This window comes from Micromesistius poutassou (genome assembly GCF_964030765.1).
Source record: "Micromesistius poutassou genome assembly, chromosome: 12".
Classification (NCBI taxonomy): Eukaryota; Metazoa; Chordata; class Actinopteri; order Gadiformes; family Gadidae; genus Micromesistius; species Micromesistius poutassou.
In genome coordinates, this window is record NC_140282.1 from 780,741 (window position 1) to 805,946 (window position 25,206).

Here is a 25,206-nt window from a genome sequence, read left to right on the forward strand (position 1 = left end):
ACACACACACACACACACACAGGGTACACACACACACAGGGTACACACACATCTGGAGTGTGTGAGGGAGCTCCAGCTGTGGTGTAGAAACTGGGTGACGGGTCGCGCTCTGAACATCTGTGGATTCTTGTGGGAATCAGACTGAGATCATATGCTGGTAGACCGTAAAACTAACCCTTTTCTACCCCCTGTAACCCTATCAAACTCACACTAAGACTAGCCATAACCCTATGAGACTAACCCTGAGACTAACCCTATGAGACTAACCCTGTGAGACTAACCCTATGAGACTAACCCTATGAGACTAACCCTATGAGACTAACCCTGTGAGACTAACCCTATGAGACTGGCCCTATGAGACTAACCCTATGAGGCTAACCCTGTGAGACTAACCCTATGAGACTAGCCCTATGAGACTTACCCTATGAGACTAACCCTGAGACTAACCCTTTGAGACTAACCCTATGAGACTAACCCTATGAGACTAACTCTATGAGACTAGCCCTATGAGACTAGCCCTATGAGACTAACCCTATGAGACTAACCCTGAGACTAGCCCTATGAGACTAACCCTATGAGACTAGCCCTATGAGACTAACCCAATGAGACTAGCCCTATGAGACTAACCCTGTGAGACTAGCCCTATGAGACTAACCCTATGAGACTAGCCCTATGAGACTAACCCTATGAGACTAACCCTATGAGACTAGCCCTATGAGACTAACCCTGAGACTAACCCTATGAGACTAACCCAATGAGACTAACCCAATGAGACTAACCCAGTGAGACTAACCCTGTGAGACTAGCCCTATGAGACTAACCCAATGAGACTAACCCAATGAGACTAACCCAATGAGACTAACCCTGTGAGACTAGCCCTATGAGACTAACCCTATGAGACTAACCCTATGAGACTAACCCTGTGAGACTAGCCCTATGAGACTAACCCTATGAGACTAACCCTGAGACTAACCCTATGAGACTAACCCTATGAGACTAACCCTATGAGACTAACCCTATGAGACTAACCCTGAGACTAACCCTGTGAGACTAGCCCTATGAGACTAACCCTATGAGACTAGCCCTATGAGGCTAACCCTATGAGACTGGCCCTATGAGACTAGCCCTATGAGACTAACCCTGTGAGACTAACCCTATGAGACTAGCCCTATGAGACTAACCCTATGAGACTAACCCTGAGACTAACCCTATGAGACTAGCCCTATGAGACTAACCCTATGAGACTAGCCCTATGAGGCTAACCCTATGAGACTAGCCCTATGAGACTAACCCTATGAGACTAGCCCTATGAGACTAACCCTATGAGACTAACCCCATGAGACTAACCCTGTGAGACTAACCCTGAGACTAACCCTATGAGACCCCTATGGGGTAGGCCCCATCAGACCAACAGACAGAATCGAATCAAGCATCCAACAAAGCGACAAAGCGATGTATTAACGGGGTGATTGCTGTCATTACTGGGCGTGTTTCCTCTTAAAGGGGATAACTGGGTCAGGTGTCACAACAGCAGGCCCTGAACCAGTGGTCATGTTGTTGTTGTTGTTGTTGCTGTTAGAGGAGGTTAGTCAGCACCGTATTGATCCGTTTGAACTAGATTTCAGCAGAGATAACAGACGGTCACATGGCTCTGATGGGTCAGGGTGCTGGAGGTCAGGGGTCAGGGTGGTGAAGGTCAGGGTGCTGGAGGTCAGAGGTCAGGGTAGAGGTCAGGGAGGTCAGGGTATAAGAGCTCCAGTATGTGCGACAGTAGAAGCGTTCATTGAGTACAGAAAGGTGAGAATGTGTGTCCTGGGTCTTCGGTCGGTGGTACTGTTCGCCAACCGTTTCCACGGTGACTCATCCTGGGAGCTGGCGAGCGGAAACAAACTGAATAAATGTCTTCACACACACGTACGCTTAAACACACACACACACACACATGCCATACAAACTCTCACACACTTGCCCACACACACACACACGCACACACAGCAAACATACACCAACTACCATCTCCATGCTAGAGTTAATAAATGAGTTGAACAAATTTGAGCTAACAGAGCTAGCAGAGCTAACGGCTAACAGAGCTAGCAGAGCTAACGGCTAGCAGAGCTAACGGCTAACAGAGCTAGCAGAGCTAACGGCTAACAGAGCTAGCAGAGCTAACGGCTAACAGAGCTGGCCACTAAGAGGTCTAAACCGTTTACCGAGCTAACGGCTAACACAAGTCATTGCTTACATAACATAGCTAGTAGCAACGAACAGATAATGGAGCTTAAGACTAAAAGAGCTGACAGCTCGCAGAGCTAAGCATTAGCATAGCTAACAGAGCTAAAGGCTAAAAGAGCTGAAGGCTAACGGAGCTGAAGGCTAACGGAGCTGAAGGCTAACGGAGCTAAAGGCTAACGGCGCTAAAGGCTAACGGAGCTAAAGGCTAACGGAGCTAACTGAGAATCATGTTCCCTCTCAGACGTCAACGAGTGCGCCGAGAAGAACGCCGGCTGTGAGCACGCGTGCAACAACACTCTGGGGAGTTACCACTGCTCCTGTCACCATGGTTACAAGCTGGTCAACCGCCACACCTGCCAAGGTGAGCTCACCTGGTGGTGGAGAGGACCACCATCCAACCACACGTCACAGCGCAGAGACCCACCTGTACCACTCTGTACGACGTGTTCATGACCTGTGTGTGTGTGTGTGTGTGTGTGTCTGTGTCTGTGTCTGTGTCTGTGTGTGTGTGTGTGTGTGTGTGTGTGTGTGTGTGTGTGTGTGTGTGTGTGTGTGTGTGTGTGTGTGTTAGACGTGGACGAGTGTGTGGTCCCGGGTGTGTGCGGGACGGCTCAGTGTGTGAACACGGACGGGAGCTACGAGTGTTTCTGTGAGAGCGGCTACGAGTTCAACAACCAATCGCTGAGCTGCGTGGGTGAGTACACACACACACACGCACACACACACACACACACACACACACACACACACACACACACACACACACACACACACACACACACACACACACACACACACACACACACACACACCAGTGTTTCCCGTAGTCTCCTCGAGGCCCGGTGGTTCTCCCCGTAAGGTAAACGGAGGACGAGGTGCTGGAGGTCACAGCGGTGCGGTCGGCTCCGGTCAGACGGCACCGCAGGTGGTCTGAAGTGTTTATTTGCGTTCAAATGTTTGTTCACTTGGTATATCAAGACTTAAAACCAAGGTAATCACAAGGAGAGGATGACTTAAAGGAAGTGCATTTAAGTCAAAGTCAAAGTCAGCTTTATCGTCAATTCTAAAATATGTGCCTGACAAATAGAGGAATTGTTTATCTCTGACCCACGGTTCAATAAGGAGAAAGGGAGGTTAAATAAAATAATATTTACGATAAATACATTTTAAATAGTGCATACAAACGTGAACATTGCAGAACATAGCGCATCATGAACAAATTAGAGCTGTCAATCTTCCTCTATAATCCCATTAAAATGTCATTCCTTATTATTTTGTGTTCAAATGATATTCGAATTGTTAATGCTCGGATGTTAAACATAGGTAGTCTACTCTCCGTCCTGGAGAATATAGTACATTAAGTGGAATACAGTATAGTCGTGAAGCCAGATATATATATATATATATATATAGTGTCTGCGTGTGTGAAATCTAAGCAGTAGTTAAGAGCATCTTGTTACTGTGCAGTGTATTTACTAAGCAGAGTTTGCTTTTCTCTGAGCAGCCACTGTGACCTTAAGAAGGTAAATAACAGCCTGCTAACGACGAGCTCTACTAGGACTGAACATAAACACGTTGATACGGAGCAGACCCTGCTGCCACCCTGCACTGATTACATTCAACAGTACACAGACTATATACCTAGCCTTTAACAAGTACTTATGTACACTAAACAGCTCTAAGTACTAATGCATGTTTTTATAGGTGGTCTTTTTTCTTTTTCTACTACCAGTGCCCTGACATCTTTCCTCACGAACCAACTCAACACACTCCCCCTCCTCCTTCTATTAAAAAAACCTCTACTTAAAAATAATAAAGTGCTGGTAATATACTGAAGCTACGATTAACTTTTTCCTTTTCTGGTTATCCATCCTCCAGAATAGTGAAGTGTTTTCTTTTGATAGAAGCTCTTATCTTATAAAGCTTATATCTTATCTTATATCACGGTGTACAAACCACCGTTTCAAGCGTCCAGACATTCCTTGAAAAAATGTGTTTTTTTGCAAACAAAGAGATCCCTCGAAAAGCATTGGCCCGTGACCATAAACACTAAATTACAAACAGGACATCATCCGAGTCTTGTGATTGGTTTGCTCGCTCTACGGGAAAGCCTCTTACATTAGATGGACAAAACACTTTACGCAGCCCTCTGGCAATGTGACCGCTTTCATTCACATAACGGAAATGTTACTAGAGTCTTGAGCAGGCAGAAGACCGGTGTAGAATTCCCGCAATATCGATCCCTGTTCCCATTCAAACCTGATCCCATTCAGGAAATCTTCCGGAACTAAGATACTAGACATTATAGATACTTAACCTTTAACCTTTTAGGTACTCAAACTACTTGGTACCCTATGACTGATAAACTGATGATACTACTCTGAATCAAGTGTGTGTGTGTGTGTGTGTGTGTGTGTGTGTGTGTGTAGACGTGGATGAGTGTGTGCAGGGTGTGTGTGTGGAGCAGTGTCTTAACACTCCCGGTAGTTTCCGCTGCTTCTGTGACGGTCGTCAGGGCAGGAAGCTCAGCCAAGACCTCCGCAGCTGCAAGGTGAAACACGACTCCTTCTACTCCTGACGCCTCCTTTTTACTCCTCCTACACGTCCCTCTACTCCTCTTACCCCTCGGTTTACACCTCCTACTCACTCATCTACTCCTCCTCTCACTCCTCCTCCTTCAGATAGAACCACACTACATCATACGACCTTCAGATAGAACCACACTACATTATGCAACCTTCAGATAGAACCACACTACATCATACAACCTTCAGATAGAACCACACTACATCATACAACCTTCAGATAGAACCACACTACATCATGTGACCTTCAGATAGAACCACACTACATCATGTGACCTTCAGATAGAACCACACTACATCATACAACCTTCAGAGTGTTACCTTCAGATAGTACCACGTTACATCATGTGACCTTCAGATGGAACCACGTTACATCATGTGACCTTCAGAGAGTAACCATCAGATAGAACCACGTTACATCATGTGACCTTCAGATGGAACCACGTTACATCATACGACCTTCAGAGAGTAACCATCAGATGGAACCACGTTACATCAAGATATAAACCAGTGGAAACTACTGATACAAATAGTGTAATATTACTGACCTTATTGGGTTTGGTACAATAACAACAAGCCCTGGTCCATCTTCAACATTGTGTTTTCTTTGTTCCTTCAGAGTGTGCCTCTGACCGTACTGATGTTCTCCCTGTTGTTGTTCCTCTGTGTTCCGCAGCGCATCACGCCCTGTCTGTCTCCGGTCCTGAAGAGGAACAGTCGCTCGCTGTACCTCGGCCGCATGTTCAGCGCCGTCCCCGTCGTCCGGCTGCGCTTCAGACGCCGCGTCCAGACGGGGTACAGGAACCTCCTCACGTACAAGAACCTAAAGAACCTCCTCACATACTAGAACCTAAAGAACCTCCTCACATACTAGAACCTAAAGAACCTCCTCACATACTAGAACCTAAAGAACCTCCTCACATACTAGAACCTAAAGAACCTCCTCACATACTAGAACCTAAAGAACCTCCTCACATACTAGAACCTAAAGAACCTCCTCACATACTAGAACCTAAAGAACCTCCTCACATACTAGAACCTAAAGAACCTCCTCACATACTAGAACCTAAAGAACCTCCTCACGTACAGAAACATCTAGAACCTCCTCACATACAAGAACCTAAAGAACCTCCTCACATACAAGAACCTAAAGATACAAGAACCTAACATCTAGAACCTCCTAACATCTAGACTTACAAGAACTCTCTCCTTCCTGTTTAACTCTCTCCTTCCTGTTAAATCTCTCCTTCCTGTTTAACTCTCCTTCCTGTTTAACTCTCTCCTTCCTGTTTAACTCTCTCCTTCCTGTTTAACTCTCTCCTTCCTGTTTAACTCTCTCCTTCCTGTCATTTAACTTTCCTTCCTGTTTAACTCTCTTTCCTGTCATTTAACTCTCCTTCCTGTTTAACTCTCCTTCCTGTTTAACTCTCTCCTTCCTGTTTAACTCTACTTCCTGTTTAACTCTCCTTCCTGTTTAACTTTCTCCTTCCTGTTTAACTCTCTCCTTCCTGTTTAACTCTCTCCTTCCTGTTTAACTCTCTCCTTCCTGTTTAACTCTCCTTCCTGTCATTTAACTCTCTCCTTCCTGTCATTTAATTCTCTCCTTCCTGTTTAACTCTCTCCTTCCTGTTTAACTCTCTCCTTCCTGTCATTTAACTCTCATTCCTGTTTAACTCTCCTTCCTGTTTAACTCTCTCCTTCCTGTTTAACTCTCCTTCCTGTTTAACTCTCCTTCCTGTCATTTAACTCTCTCCTTCCTGTCATTTAATTCTCTCCTTCCTGTTTAACTCTCTCCTTCCTGTTTAACTCTCCTTCCTGTTTAACTCTCTTCCTTCTGTTTAACTCTCTCCTTCCTGTTTAACTCTCTCCTTCCTGTTTAACTCTCTCCTTCCTGTTTAACTCTCTCCTTCCTGTTTAACTCTCTCCTTTGTCTCCACAGGTTCTCTGCTGAGTTTGACCTTCGAACCTACGACCCTGAAGGGGTGATCTTCTTTGCGGGCGGTCACCACAACAGCTCCTGGATCGTCCTGGCGATGCATCACGGGAAGTTGGAGCTGCAGCTGAAGTACGCGGCGGTGAGCCGCGTGACGAGCACCGGCCCGCTGGTCAACGACGGCCAGTGGAGGAAGGTCGGGACGATTCAGAATACATTGACCTTTTCCTTTTGTAAATAGTTTTAAAAAAATGTTGTGTACACTCCCTGTTCAATAAGCTGATCTCTGCCGAGGAGCAGGGGCAGAGCCTGGTGGTTATGATTGACAGGAAGGATGTCCAATCGGAAGAGAGTTTTAATAATACTGTATATTAGGGATCGACCCATATGGATTTTTTTAGGGCCGATTGATACCGATTTTTTTTTCATCAGCCTTAGCCGACGACCGATACGCCGATACCGATTTTCTTGATCCGATATTTTTCGAGCCGATACTGCTTTTGCTCCCTCAATTTACATCATAAAAATGACACAATGATGATAACAAATGTTACAAGTCTCAATTTAAAAAAGGAACATTTATTGAACTGTCTGTAAATCATGCCGGGAAAAAAATATTAAAAAAATAAAATAAAAAATTAATTTGGCTGAAAAAATCGGCCGATGCCAATACACGTAAAAAACGCAAAAATCTGCCGATATATCGGTCAATCACTACTGTACATATTGTGTATGTACAGTAATAATAATAGCACGTCTATTTGATCTATATGCTGTAGATCTCTGTGGAGGAGCAGGGGCGGAGCCTGGTGATCAAGATAGACCGCGAGGCGGTGATGAAGATCGCGGTGAACGGAGACCTCTTCACTCTGAGGAAGGGCGTCCACGAGCTCAACCTGACCGTCGGCGGCGTGCCCTTCAGGGAGGACGGCCTCCTCAGCCAGGTGTGTGTGTGTGTGTGTGTGTGTGTGTGTGTGTGTGTGTGTGTGTGTGTGTGTGCATGCGTGCGTGCGTATAACTCGGTCATATGTACTCTGTTTAACTTCTTTTTACCTCATTGTTTTAAAGGTGACATATTATAACACCAGGTGTGAGTGTGATTAGCCGTTACAAGCCGTTTTGAAAATCTGCCTCTTCTGACATCACAGATGAGCAACGTTTGCTATCCAGCACACATCTATCCAGCACACATCTAGGTGGACACGCCCACCTGTGATGTCAGAAGCGGCAGATTTTCATAACGGCTAATGACACTCACACCTGGTGGTGTAATATGTCCCCTTTAATCTCTTTTTTTTCACAAAAGTCCTTCTAGGGTCGGGTGTTGCAAATTAGCGTCCACTATAAGCACTATGATACTTACACTGGATAGCTCTTCTCAGTTTGTTTATGTAAACTGAATCTGTCCCTCAAATCAAAATAAACCATAAATAATATCTTGTTTATTTATTGTGTGTGTGTCTGTGTGTGTGTGTGTGTGTGTGCGTGTGCGCGTGTGTGTGTGTGTGTGTAGGTGAACCCCCGTCTGGACGGCTGTATGAAGGACTGGCGTTGGCTGACGGGTGAGGACACGTCCATCCAGGAGACCATCAGCTCCAACGAGAACATGCAGTGCTTCGGCTCCGAGCACCCGGGCTCCTTCTACCCCGGCCTCGGCTTCTCCCTCTTCAACATCTCCTACGGTACCGCCTCCTACACACCCATACACACCTTTAACACGATTAACACACTGGTATGATTAACACACTGATATTATTAACACATTAATATCTATTACGGCCGCCTACACTCCACGATTAACACGATTAACACACTGGTATGATTAACACACTGGTTTGATTAACACACTGATATTATTCAACACATTAATATCTATTACGGCTGCCTTAAGGCCAATTTACACCGCAGACGTTTTAGACGCGTCTTTCAGTCGGCCGTCAGACGTCCGACGTTCAGCCAGAGATAGAATCCATTCAGACCGGTGCACTGATCCACACCGGCAGCGTTCTACGCCCGTCTCACGGCCGACCAAAGCTTAACGTTACGCTTCACTTCTGCCTCCAAGCGTTTCTGAAGCGTCTCGGTGATGATGTTATCTGATGAATCTTGAAAATACAGCGAAATAAACGGCGGTGGTGTGAACTGATACGCCTACGTTACGCTCACGTCTCTCTCTCGCCTGCGGTGTAAATTCCCCTTTACACTCCACATTTAACATGATTAACACACTGATATGATTAACACACTGATATTATTCAACACATAAATATCTATTACGGCTGCCTTACACTCCACATTTAATGTGTCCTCTTTTACACATTTATCCCATTGAACACATTATCCGATTTGCCAAATGTACCACATTTAACACATACATCACCTTACATTTAACAAATACCCATCTACGGTAAACTGGTGTGAGTCTTGCAAAATCACGGGATTGTACACCTGTTTTCTCTAAACGATTGGGTCTTATTTTAGTAACCGTGACAACTGACCAGCTCAGTATCTGCCACTTGTAATGAGTCTCCGTGAGACTTTAGCATAACACTGAAGTGCTAGGATTGACACTGGGTATTTCTCACACTGCTCCACATCACATTTATCGTATTCGGTCACCTTTCTTGCTTCCTCATAAACAAGTCTCTTCTTTCTCCTCCTCCTCTCTCCTCTCTCCTCCAGAGTACCAGAACCTGAGTGTGGACCTGGCTGTGCGTCCCACCTCGGCCATGGGCGTGATGTTCGCCCTGGTTCACCAGGACAGCGTTCCCTTCTCGGTCTCCCTGGCCGACTACCACCCGGCCATGGAGGAGTGGAGAGACGTAGGTCCTGGGAGGGTTCTGTTCAGAATAACAGGGTGGTAGTGGTAGTAGAGTAGTACTCTAGTACTGGTGTAGTAGTGATAGTAGAGTAGTACTCTAGTACTCTAGTACTCTCTACTCTGGTCAGAGCACTGGGTGGGAGTTGTTGGTGGTGATCACGCCAGAAACCTTGCATTCAAACATCCTCCCCAAAAACCTCTCTTCTGTCGTAATATAATCATTTGTGTAACAGGTTTATAATAAAACATGTTGTTTTTCAGTTTATTCTGGTGTCCGTGGGCAACACAGTGGTGGCCAGTGCCCCCGCCCAACTGTGCGACGGTGAGGGTCATGTGATCCGCGTGGTCGTCACGGGCAACCAGACGTTGCTCTGGGTGGATGGTCAGCTTGGACGCAGCGAGGAGACACAAGAGCCAGTCGACCTACAGTCCCCCTCCAGCACCTTTATAGGAGGGCTACCAGGTAACTCACCTGTAGAGAATAGTAGCTAACTCACCTGTAGAGACCACCAGGTAGAGAGGACCAGGTAACTCACCTGTAGAGACCACCAGGTAGAGAGGACCAGGTAACTCACCTGTAGAGAGGACCAGGTAACTCACCTGTATAGAGAACCAGGTAACTCACCTGTATAGAGAACCAGGTAACTCACCTGTAGAGAGGACCAGGTAACTCACCTGTAGAGAGGACCAGGTAACTCACCTGTAGAGAGGACCAGGTAACTCACCTGTAGAGAGGACCAGGTAACTCACCTGTAGAGAGGACCAGGTAACTCACCTGTAGAGAGGACCAGGTAACTCACCTGTATACTGGTAACTAGGTGCAGACTGTTGGGACTAGGTGACCCTGCTCTACACGGAGTGTTCAACTGACCAGATGTGTCTCCTCCAGATGTTCCGCTGGTGTCGACCCCGGTCACGGCGTCCTACAGCGGGTGTCTGGAGGTCACGGTGAACGGAGAGACGCTCGACCTGGACCGGGCCGTCCACAAACACAACGACATCCGCTCCCACTCCTGCCCCCTGCTGGCCGCGCACCAATGACCCCCAGCCCTCCCCCGGTACATCGCCCCCCCCCCCACCCCCACCCCCGCGATGTACCGGACACCAGAGAATGACTCGGAAATTAATCCTGAAGTTGGAGAAGTTGGCGGGAAAACGTCTGACGAAAAGCGAAGATCAGCTGGTCCAGTTCCTGCTGCAGCACTGCCCCCCCCCCCCCCGGATACTCATGGTGACTAGATAACCGTTAACTACTAGTTCACTAGTAGTCAACTACTTGTTTGCTAGTTAACAGTGAGCTACTAGTGGACTACTGGTAAACTGAGATATTTATGGTAATTAAGGTAGTTGCGAGTTTTATCATTTCTTCTGGTTAACTAGTAGTTCACTAGTCAACAGTAACTCAGAAGCTTGCAGATGAAAAGTGAACTACTGGTTAGCTAGTTTAACAGTGAGCAAATGTCCTGCTCCTTTTAAACCGCTGCACAGGACGATGGGATATGAGCTGTTTGAGTTGCCTGGTTAGCGGTTAGCATTAGCTACTACCATTGCCTGGTTCGCAGCTACCATAAGCTACCAGCATTAGCTGCTGGTACAGTCTCTGCAGGAGAACTTTGTTGCACACGGAAGCAGACCGACATGAATATTGTGTCCGTCTGCCGCCTCCAACCTGAACCTTGTGCCTACCAAGCTATGCCCTTACCTGGGCCAGGGGGCGTGGCTTCATCCAGGTGACCAGGGCCAGCACTACTCGGCCCCGCCTCTCTCTCAACCTACCAATCACATCCAGACACCCGCTCCAGGAAGAGCCAATCACAAGCTGGACACAAGGCCATCTTCCGCGGCTAGGGTTAGCCTAGCTAGGGATAGCTACTGAGTAACGACAGTGTAAAATACTGATCTGTGTATATACTATATGGTGCAAACCAAACCAAACACTACCTGCTGCACATGGTCCTACAACACCTTTCTGTTATTCAAGGTCTTAGTATCTCGACACAAACACAAACATTATCGGTCATCAATGAAAATCTTGAAAGATATTATAATTTCTGCTTTTATTAGTTCCTCTCTTCTGGAGAGAAACTTGTGTAGTTTAAAATTAAACTGTTATGTTAATATCGGTTAAACATAACCATGTATGTTAAACTGTTATGTTAATATCGGTTTAACATAACTATTTATGTTAAACTGTTATGTTAGTATCCGTATATCAAACTTATGTTGAGTTGTTGGAGCAGAATGTCTGAGAATGCTTATGGACTCCAGCCATCTAAAGAGAGAATGTATTACACACTGCGTCATTTTTTTTTTTATATGTTGTATATTGACCTTGTTTTACTTTTTCATTTTACTCCTTTGTAACTGCCAATTTTCTGTGTGGAGAGAATCCCATTCTGATCTCTTCCCTGACGAGTGGAAATCCATCTGAAAATAAAGGCATTGGTACTATGAGAAGAGCTGGTCTGTCGTGTCTTCCTCTCACCTGATGGTGGCGCCCTGGAGCTGAACAGCTGCTCTCAGAAGAACAGCCAAACCTCATTAATGAGGTTAATTAGTATGACCACACTGGTCTTTCAGGTCACATTAAGTCACATTAAGCTTTTTGGTTCATTTATTATGTACATTTCTCTCTTCATTATTTATAGCTTTGGTTATTCTTCCAGTTGTTCACAAACAAGATATTGTTCTTATTGATTATTTATGGCTTGACTTATAGTTCTTGTTGATAATTTATGGCTGGAGTTATTGTTCTTATTGATAATTTATGGCTGGAGTTATTGTTCTAATTTATTACGGCTGGAGGTGTTTTTCTAATTCCTAAAGTTCAATGAATAACTCCACATGACCATAAGACAACATCTGTACCAACATCTCAAATGAAGAGGGAGAGGGAGATCTTATAAACACATTTAATCTTCTGAGACAACGTTCCACACAGTGGTTCCACACAGTGGTTCTCTATCAACCCTAACACCACACATCCCATCAGGTCAGACCCGGCCCGGCAGGTGGAACTTCCCGGTGTAGCGGCCGTGGTTGTGGAGGTCCAGGGGGCTCAGGACCTTCCTGATGCCCAGCATGTTGCCCTGGACCACCCGCCGGAAGGTCCAGGGGTTCTGGTTGTTCTGCTCCTTCTCCTCCTGCGCTGCCTGCATGGCGGCCAGACTCTCCCGGCTCACCACCTGAAGCACACCAGCACACCACCCTTTACTACACCAGCCGCGTTACTACACCAGCCGCGTTACTACACCCGAAGCACACCAGCCCTTACTACACCAGAAACACAACGCCCTTTACTAATACACCAGCGGAGTTACTACACCTGAAACACAACACTTTGCTACACCTGAAACACACCCCACCTTTACTACACCCAAAACACACCACTCCTTTAGACTAATGAATAGTTCATAGTAATAATTAGATGACTAAAACGTACTAATAAGAGTTCACAGTAATAATTTGACGTCAGTACTAGCACTACAGACCAGGGCGATCATGTGATCATGTGGACGGTGGTGCGTCTTACCCTGGCGGGGAACGGCAGCTTCTTGGCCACTTCGGTGAGGATGGGCTCCACCTCCCCCAGCTCCACCCGGCCCCCCACCTCCACGATCAGCCGGCCGCAGCGCACCGGCGTGACGTAGTGGTCGATGGCGCCCTTGCCCCCGCCCATGCGCTGGCCCAGGCCCTTGCGCGTGATTGGCTTGTAGGGCGCGTTGATGCGCCACTTGGCGAAGGTGGTGCGGACGTCCATCTTGCGGTTGACGGTCAGACGGATCATCTCTATGTGGCCCCAGTGGATGTACCCACCGCCCAGCGCCTGTGGACGTCATCACCCAGTGTTAACCATTACTACTAGTAGAGTACACACAATAACACGTATTACAGTGAATGAGAATTAAACATGGAATTAATAAGAGGACAACATGTCAATTGAAAAAGAGAAGTTAGCGCCCCAAAACACAGATTAAACTTTATTTGTACACAACACACATCTAGTAGGTGTGTGGTGAACATACCGCAAAATAATAGCTCCTACGGTGAACCTACCACGATGGCGTAGCTTCCCACGGTGAAGGTGTTGGCCGCCTGGGCCGGACCCTGGATGTCTCTCAGCTTCTTCTTCTCCTTCTTGGCCTTCTTGAAGTTGGGGACCTTGTTGAGGAACTTGAGTTTGGGTTTGTCTGGCAGGACCACGTCTTCAGGGAGCAGACACAGCAGTGTTAGAGAGAAGCTTTTATCAACAACACTCTGTAGCGATTCATACTATAATACTGAATGTTTTAGATACGGTTAGTAAAGATAGACCTTTATTAATCCCAGAAGAATATTAAAATGTCATAGCAACAACAGCAGTGAGAATGAAACACAGGAGAGGTACAGGTAAGAGTACAGAACCAAGGCAAAATAACAAGAATACGAATATAAAGAAGAAAAATTAATATAACGTAAAACACTGAGCAGTTAACCCTAGATATATGGCCTGGATCTCTGATAGAGTGGATGAGTCAATAAATAGTTTCAATCGTCTCAGTCTATCAGTCTGTCTATCAATATATATATAGATGTACATATATATAATAATATGAGTTAATTAATTATCATTCGACTGTGTTGAAATGGAGGGTAATAATAGTTATACCTTGTTTTCCCTAATTTTACAGATTCAATAAGGTTATAGAATACAATTATTTGTTGTTAAAGAGGTTTATTGCAGACCAGATGAGGCCAGATAGCCAATTTGGCAGATCTGTCTTATTGCTTTGAAGAGGACAGAGATGTCAAAAAAATGATTTACATATATTTTCATCTTGATTGGGATTTTTGGTAGGAACCTGTCCCGAGCGACCCGAGGATCAAACTCCTCTATTCTGCCCCCGCTATCCTTGTGGTATGCATATTATGTTGCATGTTGAAGTAAGGAAATGTCAAATAGTTAAAATTAAACATAAAATTACCGCTGTAGTTCGGAGGAACGTCATAGGTTTTAATTCCAGCAAACAGGATCCTCATGTGACTCTGAAGACAACCTGGAAGAAATACAAGAGCGCTTTACATATAAGATTATTAATAATTATGAAGGTACTATCTGATCTAACAGCATTGCACAAATACACCTTTCTTTTATCTATCATCACTTTAATACCAGAGATACCGTTCACTGACTTATCGATTTGATGCCTTATATTTGATAGGATGTATTATATTTAATAGGATCATTAAATATAATACTTGATATATTATACTTGATATATTATACTTGATATATTCCTACCTTGTAATCCGTGTGTCCGCCAGCAGCTGATGGAGTTCTTCAATAACGACACCATTGTTCACCTGAAATAAACCCGTCCTATGAACGTAGAGTCCTCTATCATAGCATTGTCAACTATGTCACATATTATAACGAACAACAAAGAGAATTTAGGAAAGATAAAGTTGATATTATTAAATCATGCTGTAGAAGGTCGCTGCCCGTGCGCTTCCTACGAGGGTCCGCCTCGCTTCAAGGTACATGACAAACGTTCCGGCCATAAAGGTTCCCCCAGAACAGAATGACATCTATGGCTCTAGTACGTGTTGAGTGAAACAGCGCCACCCTCTGGCTCCACCAGATACTGCACTGTCTCCAGATCATACTGGAACATAAATACTAGCATTTATGTACCCTTTCAAACAAGGATAATATATCTATAATATATGTTTCGATCTATAGTAATATTACACAAAAAAAATCATAACAACTTTTGTAAACATGTATATTTAAGCTGTATACTATAATAACAATTCAAAATCACCATAAAAAAAGACCAGAATAACTTTGTGTGAGTGCAACATTAGTTTTCATCAAAACCCCATCAACAGTTTCCATGGCGACAGAGTTCAAAGTCTTCTGAGGGTTCAAAGTCAGGAGAGTTCAGAGTTCAAAGTTCTTTCTCCTCCAATGACAAACGAGTTCTGCCCATGTGGTGCGGCTTAGCCCTGGAGGTCAGAGGTCAGAGGTCATGGGGGTTATATCCCGTGGTACAGGAGGTCAAACTTGGGGACGTTCTGGGGGTCAATCGGACTCTTGACCATCATCTTGCCCCGCATCGCCCCTCGGTAGATGACCTCCACGAGGTCCATGAAGTCCTGCTTGGTCTTGAAGCTGCCCACAAACTTGGTGTGGTCCGGAGATCTGGACGTTCAAAAGATTAAAAAAAAAAAAAAAAGCAGATATTCAGCTCAAAGAACCGGTTGAGTCAAGAAACAAAACGGTTATTAGAATCTACAATAAATACGAACACTCACCCGTAATCCACCTTCATATGCTGTCCGTTGAAGAAGAAGACGGTGGAGGGGATGTAGCTGATGTCGAAGTAGCGGGTGTAGACGGGGACTCGGTCCACGTCCACCGTGTATACGGAGGCCATGTTGCTCAGGCTGTGCGCCGTCTTAGACAGCTAGGAGTGAGTGGACGCCAGGAATGATGACATGAATACAGAGTTCTATAGAATATACTGCTACCCTAACCCTATCATATGAGAGAAGAGTAGTGGAGTGAGTTAGGTGATTCCCAGCCGCAAGTTGCTGGGTTTGAATTCCAATGTTGTCAGCCTACCTGCTCCTTAATAACCTGTCTCTGTACTGTCTAACCCCTACCTGCTCCTTAATGACCTGTCTCTGTACTGTCTAACCCCTACCTGCTCCTTAATGACCTGTCTCTGTACTGTCTAACCCCTACCTGCTCCTTAATGACCTGTCTCTGTACTGTCTCACCCCTACCTGCTCCTTAATGACCTGTCTCTGTACTGTCTAACCCCTACCTGCTCCTTAATGACCCGTCTCTGTACCGTCTAACCCCTACCTGCTCCTTAATGACCTGTCTCTGTACTGTCTAACCCCTACCTGCTCCTTAATGACCTGTCTCTGTACTGTCTAACCCCTACCTGCTCCTTAATGACCTGTCTCTGTACTGTCTAACCCCTACCTGCTCCTTAATGACCTGTCTCTGTACTGTCTAACCCCTACCTGCTCCTTAATGACCTGTCTCTGTACTGTCTAACCCCTACCTGCTCCTTAATGACCTGTCTCTGTACTGTCTAACCCCTACCTGCTCCTTAATGACCTGTCTCTGTACTGTCTAACCCCTACCTGCTCCTTAATGACCTGTCTCTCTGCTGTCGCACCCCTGACTGACGAGTAAATATGTTTTCTATACAGTTTGAGGTTTACAGTGAATTATGTACAGTTCAAGGAGGTGATAGAACTCAAGTAAGTTTCTGATTAATTACTAAACAGTATATAATGATTTCCACCGAGTTACATGTTATATTGATCAACCATAAATGTGCATCATAATCATAATCATCCTCCTCACAATCTCGTCCAGCTGGAGGCACGAGGAGTCCTCGTCTCTCCCGAAGCGCAGCACCAGAACCTTCTCGGCGACGCCTTTCACCGCCCCGTCCACCTCCACCTTAGTGCACAGCTTGGGCAGAAACAAACTCATGATGCTGAGGAACGAGCGGCGGGGAGCGAGCGGAGAACGACGGAGGGACGAGGGGGAGGAGAAGACCCGCCTCCTTGTTTTGGTCGGAGACGGAAACACGGCACCGTCACCGCATGTGCAGCGCCTTATAAAGTTGTTCCTTGAAACAGTTCCGTTAGAAAATAAATAGATAGTACAAATAAAATAACACCAAATAAATTAATAAGAAAATACTTTCAACAACCTTATAATAATACGATAAAAAACATATTTATAGAATAGGAAAAATTCCGTTCACTCGTAGTAATCGTAGAACTGTCACCACGCTATACGGAACCTTCGTGACTCGTTGTTTCCCGGTCCTGCGGACAGACGGAGTGTGACTCCAGGCGACAACGTGACCTCCTGTCAATCTGCACAGCGTTCGGATCTCATCTTACTATCATAAATAAAACGTGGCGTGGAACCAGGCTGGTGTGCGACGCTGGGAGAGATGTCAGGTTGATTTCATTAATGATCGTTAAGAGGATGTGTTCATCTCTGTAGACAGAGCAGCCAATCAGCGCTATTAGAAATGATGCGACTGTTCTCCAGACGGGGATCTGTTGGGTTATGGAGGCTGTGGAGCGGTTCTGGGACTCGACCTTTGTCCAGTGGGACCTTCCCCGCCGGACACGTCTGCTCTGCCCGCAGCTTCGGCTCTGGCTGTTCACTGAGGACAGACGCGAGCCAGCCGGACCACGGGGACAAAATAGATCTGGACTTGTGGAAGACTGTGATGAGGTCCCAGACAGCAGCGGACGAAAGCATCGCGGACGCTGGAGAGCAGGTGAAGAAAGGGGACTCGACTGATCCTCCGAGCGGCTGCGTACTGGCGGCGACCCGGGAGCTGGTCTCCATGTGGCGCCAGGCGGGGAAGCTGGTCCCAGACCAGATAACCGACCAGGATGTCCGGACGTTATCAGAACTCACAACCAAGTCTTCCAAGAAGAAGTACCTAAAATTCCTTGCCATCCGGGAGGGACACAAGATGAAGAGCAAGCAGAAGCAAGAGAAGAAGAGGGCCGAGCGGGAGCAGCGATTGGCCGAGTTCCCCGAGACCCTGGAGAACCGACCGCCCCTGAAGAACTCGTTCCTGATGCAGTACCGCGACCACTGGCTGGACCGGCTGCTGGGCTGGAGCGGCGCCCAGGCCATGCGCTTCGGTCAGCCGCTGGTGTTCGACATGAGCTACGAGGCGCACATGACCCCGCAGGAGTTGACCAACTCGGTGACCCAGATGCTGGAGGTGGAGAGTTCCAACCGCCGGGCCCCGGAGCCCTTCCACCTCCACCTCTGTAACCTGCAGCCGGACGGGGGCTACCGGCAGCAGCTGGTCAAGCGCTACGGCGAGGACGCCTGGGACCGCCTCCTCATCACAGAGACCCCGCGGCGCCACGTGGACGTGTTTCCACTGGAGCAGCTCGTCTACCTCACCGCCGACTCCCCCAACGTCCTGCGGACCTTCGACCCGTCCAAGGTGTACGTGGTCGGCGCGATGGTGGACCGCTCCGTCCAATCGGGACGGTCCTTCGCCGCCGCTAAGCGGCTGCAGATGGCCACGGCGCGCCTGCCCCTGGACCAGTTCCTCCGCTGGGAGATCGGGGCCAAGACCCTGACGCTGGACCAGATGATGCGCATCCTGCTGGCCATCAAGGACACGGGCAGCTGGGAGCAGGCCCTGGCCTTCGTCCCCAAGAGGAAACACGACGGGTTCTACCCGGAGAAAAAGCAGAGCGAATGGGGCGGCGCCGCGGCCAGGGGAGACAGGTTCCCCCAGAGAGACAGGTACCCCCAGAGCGACAGGTACCTCCAGAGGGACGGTGGAGACAGGTACCCCCAGAGCGACAGGTACCCCCAGAGCGACAGGTACCCCCAGAGGGACCGCCAGGGTTCTGCTCGGGAGCCTTGGGGTGCGGGGAGAGGTGGTCAGGACCGGGGGGGACCCGGCAAGGGGGTGGGGCCGGCCTGGGAGAGAGAGTATAAAGCGCCTGTTACCAGGATACGATCCACCCAGAACGGCAAGACGGAGGACAGTAGGAGGAGCGACAAGACGCGGACACCGTGGTATCAGCAGGACTAAAGACCGTAGAGTTGGTCGTAGACCTGGACATTAGTGTTCCCCGTCTGTTCTACTGTCCCTCACTCTGTTCTAGAACGTTTGTTCGATGCTGAACTGAGGATGGTCTTCTAGTTCCAAGCTTGTTGTGAACAAAATCCATTTTGAATAAAACAATCTATGCACTGCTGGGTGGAATTATAAATCAACATTATGTAACGATATGAACACTGGTGCCAGGCTGAGAGGACATCCAGTAGGAACATGTTGTGAATGAAGCGCTATTTGAACATGAATGTAAAAGACAAATGGTAGAGTTTGCCCATGGTGTAGTATATCACAAATAAACAGAGGATATAAAAGTATATAAACCTGGTTTATTGTGGTTTGAAACCAAATCGGATACTAATCATCGAGTAAAACATTAGCAGATCAAAGTATACAATACTGTTGGTGCAGGATCACTCAAATGAAGTTCCAATAAGTTACCTGAAGACAAACCTCAATATGTATCATACAACATCTGGCCTAAGCCTACACACACACCTTTGAACCTTACGTTTGAAATGCAAATAAAGCTGTCATAAATAAAAAATACTGCATAAGCACACAAGCGGTGGTACCATAGTCGTCTGGAAGACGGTTTGAGATTCAAGTTGAGCGACAGGATCTCCGTCCTGACCTCCAAGAGAAGAAAAAGCGAATGAAAGAAATGCACACGTTCCTCATTATTAAAAATACTGGAAAAAAGGCAATACAAATATGTAGCATAAGCACATTTCTTTCACATTTGTATTGCCTTGCTGTGTTAAATATAACACAGCAGAAGCTGTGTTAAATATAACACAGCAAGGCATAAATTGATTAATTTGAATATGACCAATTCGATTTTCTATGCTCTTTTTATGTTTCCCTGGTAGGTAACAAAAGTGTTTTCAACACAGTACTACACTGCGGCCAGTTAAAATAGACCAGCGATCTTGACCAGGATGGAAATAAAAAAAAATGTTTATAAAATGCTGGAACTTAACGACCATCATAGTAACATGATATTTACGGAGGTGACCAGTTAATAAATAGGGCTCAGGACACTCTGCCTTTCCACACATCACCCAGTAAAACCACAGTTCCCAGAGTTCATTGCTGCATTCTGAATGTGGCCTCTGGAACGGTCCACCGGGGAGGCCAGGGGACTAGAGCACGATGATGTCTCCGGAGCACCGCTCGCAGCAGTTAAACGTGATGTTCTCGTAGCGCGTGTACGGATGGAACCTCCCGATGCTCTTCTGATTGGCCAGGAAGCTGGTGGGGGCGGAGTCAGAGAAGGAGGGCTCCTCTTCACTGCTCGGGGAGGGGACCGGAGCCAGGGTCTTCAACACCTACGAGGAGGAGGAGGAGGAGGAGGAGCAGGTTCAGTGTGGACCTACCGTGGGGAGTTGCTGATTTGTGTTAACTTTGTGGCGGACAGAGAAAAAAGTTTCTCTGTCAACAATGAAACGTCAAAAATGCTACAATGTCATTTTCAGGCATACAGTGACATGTCATTGTGTGTCCTAGCTATGGATATAAAGAGAGTTTATTAGCAATATGTAGGCGACAGCCACTCTCATTTAAAACAGCGGTTGTATATCCCAACCATGGGAATCACAACCTTCTCTCTCCGCCCGCCAGCCCGGCACCACTGAGCCATGAGCAGCCTAACGAGCCTAACGAGGAACAACATGAAGTGATCCAGGCCAAACATTATGACCATGTCACAAGGGGAGACCTTTTTGTTCAGACAGAGGGAGTGGAACTGCTTGTGAGGATAAAAATATAGTATAGTATATAGTATAAAGTGGCCAAAACTAAAAGGAAAACAGACAGGGAAGTGTGCGTTGATAAATATGCAGAGATCCTACAGCACAGCCCTAGCCCCTGTTGAAGAGACACACGGTGACATAAGGTGTTCAGCTGCTGTTTGTAGGACTTGACAGCAACGCAACAACCGTAGACATGGTCAGTGCTTTCAAAACAGTTTTCATGTCTACCTTGTCCAGACTAGAACAATATATATATATACACGTATCATAAATAGATGCCAAATGACCTTCTCAGCCATCTTCTCGGCGGGCGTGTTGCAGATGTGGGCGGTGCTGCCCGCCGCGCTGCTCTTGCCCACGTTGCCCAGCAGGTGGCCACTGATGGAGAGGGCCAGCTTCTGGTTGGCTGAGGCCAGCTCCCCCACGGTGAGGCCCTGGGTGCTGGGGTAGTAGGTCTGCTGCCGGCCCCACTGCAGGGACACCAGCAGCTCCTCCAGACACCTGCGGTACCGTAACATACGTTCAGAATATATAACATTAATAATATACAAGACATACCATAACATACATTATATCATAAAGAAATTATATACAAGACATAGTATTACCATAACATACATTCAGAATATATAACATTAATAATATACACCTGCGGTACCGTAACATACGTTCAGAATATATAACATTAATAATATACACCTGCGGTACCGTAACATACATCCAGAATATATAACAGATGGATAATATACAAGACATACAATAACATACATTATATCATAAACACAAATAATATACAAGACATACAATAACATACATTATATCATAAAGAAATTATATACAAGACATAGTATTACCATAACATACATTCAGAATATATAACAGATGGATAATATACAAGACATACCATAACATACATTATATCATAAAGACATAATATTCAAGACATAGTATGATATACATTATATAATAAAGAAATTATATACAAGACATACCATAACATACATTATATCATAAAATAATATTCAAGACATACAATCACATACATGATATAGAGGTGTAGAGTATGGGGGGACAGGTAGAAACAGTTATAGGTAGATATAGATAGATAGATAGATAGTTAGATAGAGCTATAGCAGCGCTGTGTACCCGTGTGTGAGCACCATGCCCCTGGAGAAGTCGTCCCTCTCTGACAGCAGGTCCTGGATCGCTCCCTGGGCCTCTCGGTTCTGCCGCTGCAGCGCTGCTCTGCTATTGGTCAGCTCATCCGCCATCACCCTGAACACACACACACACACACACACACACACACACGCACACACACACACACACACACACACACACACACACACACACACACACACACACACACACACACACACACACACACACACACACACAGTGTGCAACGCGTGTCATTAAACCAACAGCACACACACACACACACACGTCACCTATGTAAACTATTCTGGACCAATGAGAGACCTGGAGGCCAGGAACTTGCTCCTCCACACGTCTCCCTGGATGCTCATCCTCTCCAGCTGCTCGGCGGTGCTCCTCAGGGCGGCCGTCAGCGCCTCGTTCTCCAGCACCAGGTGGTTCTTCTCCCGCGACGCCCGCTCAAACTGGTACTGCAGGTCGTCCCCGACAGAGGCCACCAGGAGGCGCTTCAGCTCACGGTTCACCTGGAGGACCGCAGAGAGCAGCAGGAAGAGCTGGTTGGTTAGTTGTAGCTAGATCGATGTAGTTAAGAGTTAAGAAGAGTAGGATGTAGTTACAGCTAGTAGGAGTTAGATAAACCGTACCTATGTCTGCACTCTGATCTGGTTGTTCACACTTGTCCTGGTTAGTCGTGGTAGTAGTGAGTGAGAGTTAGTTAGAGATGGTTAGTGCTAGTTAACACTGAATGTTCTATGAGCTGCTTTGTAAGCCCCTCCTTGCCCTGGTAAGTGCTGCTCAGTGAGATTTCGTTTGTGGTAGTGATGATTATTTAGTACTAGTTAGTTAATGATTTGTGGTCAGTCTTACAAATCAGAATTTAGATTCATATCTTAAGTCTGATGGCAGACACAGGCCAGCCGCAGTAAACTCCATAAACTGTAGAAGAGTGTCTGTAACGGTTTCAAAATCAACTTCCAATGTAGAAAAACACTTCTACAATTCTCCTCCTGAAAGCTTCTTCTACACGTGAGAGTGACTTTCTCCCCAGAAGTTCAGCTTTAACAAAGTAGGACGGCTCGATCCCACATGAGTTAGTGGAAGGGAGTTAGCACTAGTTAGTTAGCGCTGGTTACCTCAGTCTGTACTCTGAGCTGGTTAATCAGCCCCTCCTTCTCCTGAAGCAGGCGGCGTTCCGAGTTCTTCAGCTTCTCCTCGGCGGCGCTGCGGTCGTCCGGCGGCGGCGGGGGGGGCGGGGAGGGGGAGCTCCGGTCCTCCGACCCCTCCGGGGGCGGGGCCACGCGGCAGTTGTGGCTGATGGCGCTTCTGGGAACCAAGATCCTCACCACCTCCACCTCGGCGCACGCAGCCCGGCCCACCTGGCCCAGGTGGAGCACCCCCGGTGGTGGGGGGGGGGCGGGGCGCGGGGAGCCGGCCGGCTTCAGCACCGGCGTCTCCACGGGCGGGGGAGTGGCTACAGGAGGGGGCGTGGCCACGCGCTCCGTGGCGACCTCCAGACCGGCCACCTGCTTGTCCGTCTCCATGCCATCGCCGGGGCCTCGGACCAGGACATGGGCTCGACCTAGACACACACACACACACACACACACACACACACACACACACACACACACACACACACACACACACACACACACACACACACACACACACACACACACACACACACACACACACACTATATCACCTGTCCTTAGCAAAGCTCCATTCTGCCCTTTCATCACAGCTTGAGTCGGCCTTAATCATCGTTACCGTCGGTCCTTAATCATCGTTACAGCTGGTCTTTATTACAGCCACAGTGTGTATGCAAATGTTTAAATTAATTAGATAATGAGTGAATTAACAACTGGATCCCCGGTTGATTAGAAAGTACATTAGTTACTAGGGATGAAACCCAAGCAATAAAAACTACAATGTAGTACACACACCTCTCACACCCCCAGTGGTGGTCATGGTTACAGGGGTCAGGGGTCAGGGGTCCGAGTTTCAAACCAGTTTCACCTACAATCAGGAATACAGAGAAACACATTCATACATAAACCATTTTTTGGTTTCAGTATAAAGCAATACTTTTAATAGAAACCATAAAGTTTTCAGGTGAAACTAATGTTTGAATAGAAAACGACATAGTTTAAATAGGAAACCAAATCGTTTTTGAAGGGGTTCAGTAACCCATTCAGATGATTGGATTAATAGATTAAAACTGTAACAGTTTGAGGTTAAAGGAGGATTCAAAAATGGATTGTATCAGATATATCTATACACGTTTCTTTGTCAAAGTCCAAATCATTCATATAGTGTTGAGACAAATCAATGTTTGAGTCTCACTTTAAAAACAGCAAAACATTTTACTGCCAGACAACGGAGAGACAGACAGAGGAGAGACAGACAGACAGAGGAGAGACAGACAGAGGAGAGCCAGACAGGGGAGAGACAGACAGGGGAGAGACAGACAGGGAACAGAGACAACAGTAAACACAAACGTAGACATTTCTTTTGTAAGATAAGATAGGATAATACTTTATTGCCCGTTTGCACGGAAATCTTTCCAGGTCCAGGCCATAAATAATATGGGGTTAAAAGGTCTTTGCATTCCTGTGCTGATTCAGCAGTGATATGGACAAGGGAACAATTGAATGTTTGTATCTGTCTTCCCTGCACTAATGACTAACAATGACATCATGTAGCAACAACAAACAGTGTTGTTGGTGTTGTTAATGATCACATATTCATCCATTCATCATTATATTATCATTGTCACTATATATCATTATAAGGTTAGCTCCATACAAACAACAGTGTTGTAAATACCATATGACATCATGTCGCTACAGGCTAGTTTTGTAAATACCATCATTATGACATCACGCATCACGTACTAATATCGCAGTACAACACATTACGTGTATTAAACTCTTTACTTACCGACCAGAACGTTTTATTTTATTCCAGTAAACTTCCCTCTCTGTTTGATTCCATGTTATCCGGACCGGATATTGTTGGCGGCTGGCTGGTGGCTTCCGGCTTCTGTTCCGTCGGAGGACGCCCCCAGATACAGGATCAGATCCGGTTCTGAACCACA

General features: G+C 46.5%; 5 protein-coding genes across 5 annotated transcripts in view; 2 read left to right on the plus strand and 3 right to left on the minus strand.

The window, feature by feature from the left end:
- gas6 (growth arrest-specific 6) overlaps positions 1 to 12,004 on the plus strand; it is an 18,272-nt gene extending 6,268 nt beyond the window's left edge. Inside the window, exons 5-14 of the mRNA XM_084475854.1 lie at positions 2,474 to 2,593; positions 2,804 to 2,926; positions 4,662 to 4,783; positions 5,494 to 5,612; positions 6,757 to 6,946; positions 7,530 to 7,694; positions 8,264 to 8,432; positions 9,433 to 9,572; positions 9,833 to 10,034; positions 10,461 to 12,004. Of these exons, the coding sequence (XP_084331980.1) occupies positions 2,474 to 2,593; positions 2,804 to 2,926; positions 4,662 to 4,783; positions 5,494 to 5,612; positions 6,757 to 6,946; positions 7,530 to 7,694; positions 8,264 to 8,432; positions 9,433 to 9,572; positions 9,833 to 10,034; positions 10,461 to 10,612 (1,502 nt within the window). The 3' untranslated portion in view covers positions 10,613 to 12,004. The remainder of the gene's footprint in view (positions 1 to 2,473; positions 2,594 to 2,803; positions 2,927 to 4,661; positions 4,784 to 5,493; positions 5,613 to 6,756; positions 6,947 to 7,529; positions 7,695 to 8,263; positions 8,433 to 9,432; positions 9,573 to 9,832; positions 10,035 to 10,460) is intronic.
- Positions 12,005 to 12,469: 465 nt separating this feature from the next.
- mrpl16 (mitochondrial ribosomal protein L16) lies at positions 12,470 to 15,071 on the minus strand. The gene is made up of 5 exons (XM_084476270.1): positions 14,853 to 15,071; positions 14,536 to 14,607; positions 13,628 to 13,776; positions 13,104 to 13,397; positions 12,470 to 12,756 (listed from the first exon to the last, which is right to left on the minus strand). Exons 1-5 carry the CDS (start codon positions 14,905 to 14,907, stop codon positions 12,565 to 12,567), a joined length of 762 nt encoding a protein of 253 aa, XP_084332396.1. The 5' UTR covers positions 14,908 to 15,071; the 3' UTR covers positions 12,470 to 12,564.
- Positions 15,072 to 15,364: 293 nt separating this feature from the next.
- On the minus strand, positions 15,365 to 17,116 carry txnl4b (thioredoxin-like 4B). Its single transcript, XM_084476394.1, has 3 exons — positions 16,938 to 17,116; positions 15,869 to 16,020; positions 15,365 to 15,755 (listed from the first exon to the last, which is right to left on the minus strand). Exons 1-3 carry the CDS (start codon positions 17,067 to 17,069, stop codon positions 15,590 to 15,592), a joined length of 450 nt encoding a protein of 149 aa, XP_084332520.1. The 5' UTR covers positions 17,070 to 17,116; the 3' UTR covers positions 15,365 to 15,589.
- Positions 17,117 to 17,568: 452 nt separating this feature from the next.
- On the plus strand, positions 17,569 to 19,477 carry trmt10c (tRNA methyltransferase 10C, mitochondrial RNase P subunit; the record flags this gene model as incomplete). Its single annotated transcript, XM_084475828.1, has 1 exon — positions 17,569 to 19,477. A coding segment is annotated over one exon (1,602 nt), but the record flags the coding sequence as incomplete, so codon positions are not given.
- Positions 19,478 to 19,527: 50 nt separating this feature from the next.
- On the minus strand, positions 19,528 to 25,119 carry blzf1 (basic leucine zipper nuclear factor 1). The gene is made up of 7 exons (XM_084476696.1): positions 25,050 to 25,119; positions 24,053 to 24,125; positions 23,240 to 23,685; positions 22,431 to 22,630; positions 22,095 to 22,223; positions 21,236 to 21,449; positions 19,528 to 20,525 (listed from the first exon to the last, which is right to left on the minus strand). The coding sequence occupies exons 2-7, from the start codon at positions 24,075 to 24,077 to the stop codon at positions 20,340 to 20,342; spliced, it is 1,200 nt and encodes a 399-aa protein (XP_084332822.1). The 5' UTR covers positions 24,078 to 24,125; positions 25,050 to 25,119; the 3' UTR covers positions 19,528 to 20,339.
- Positions 25,120 to 25,206: the final 87 nt, after the last annotated feature.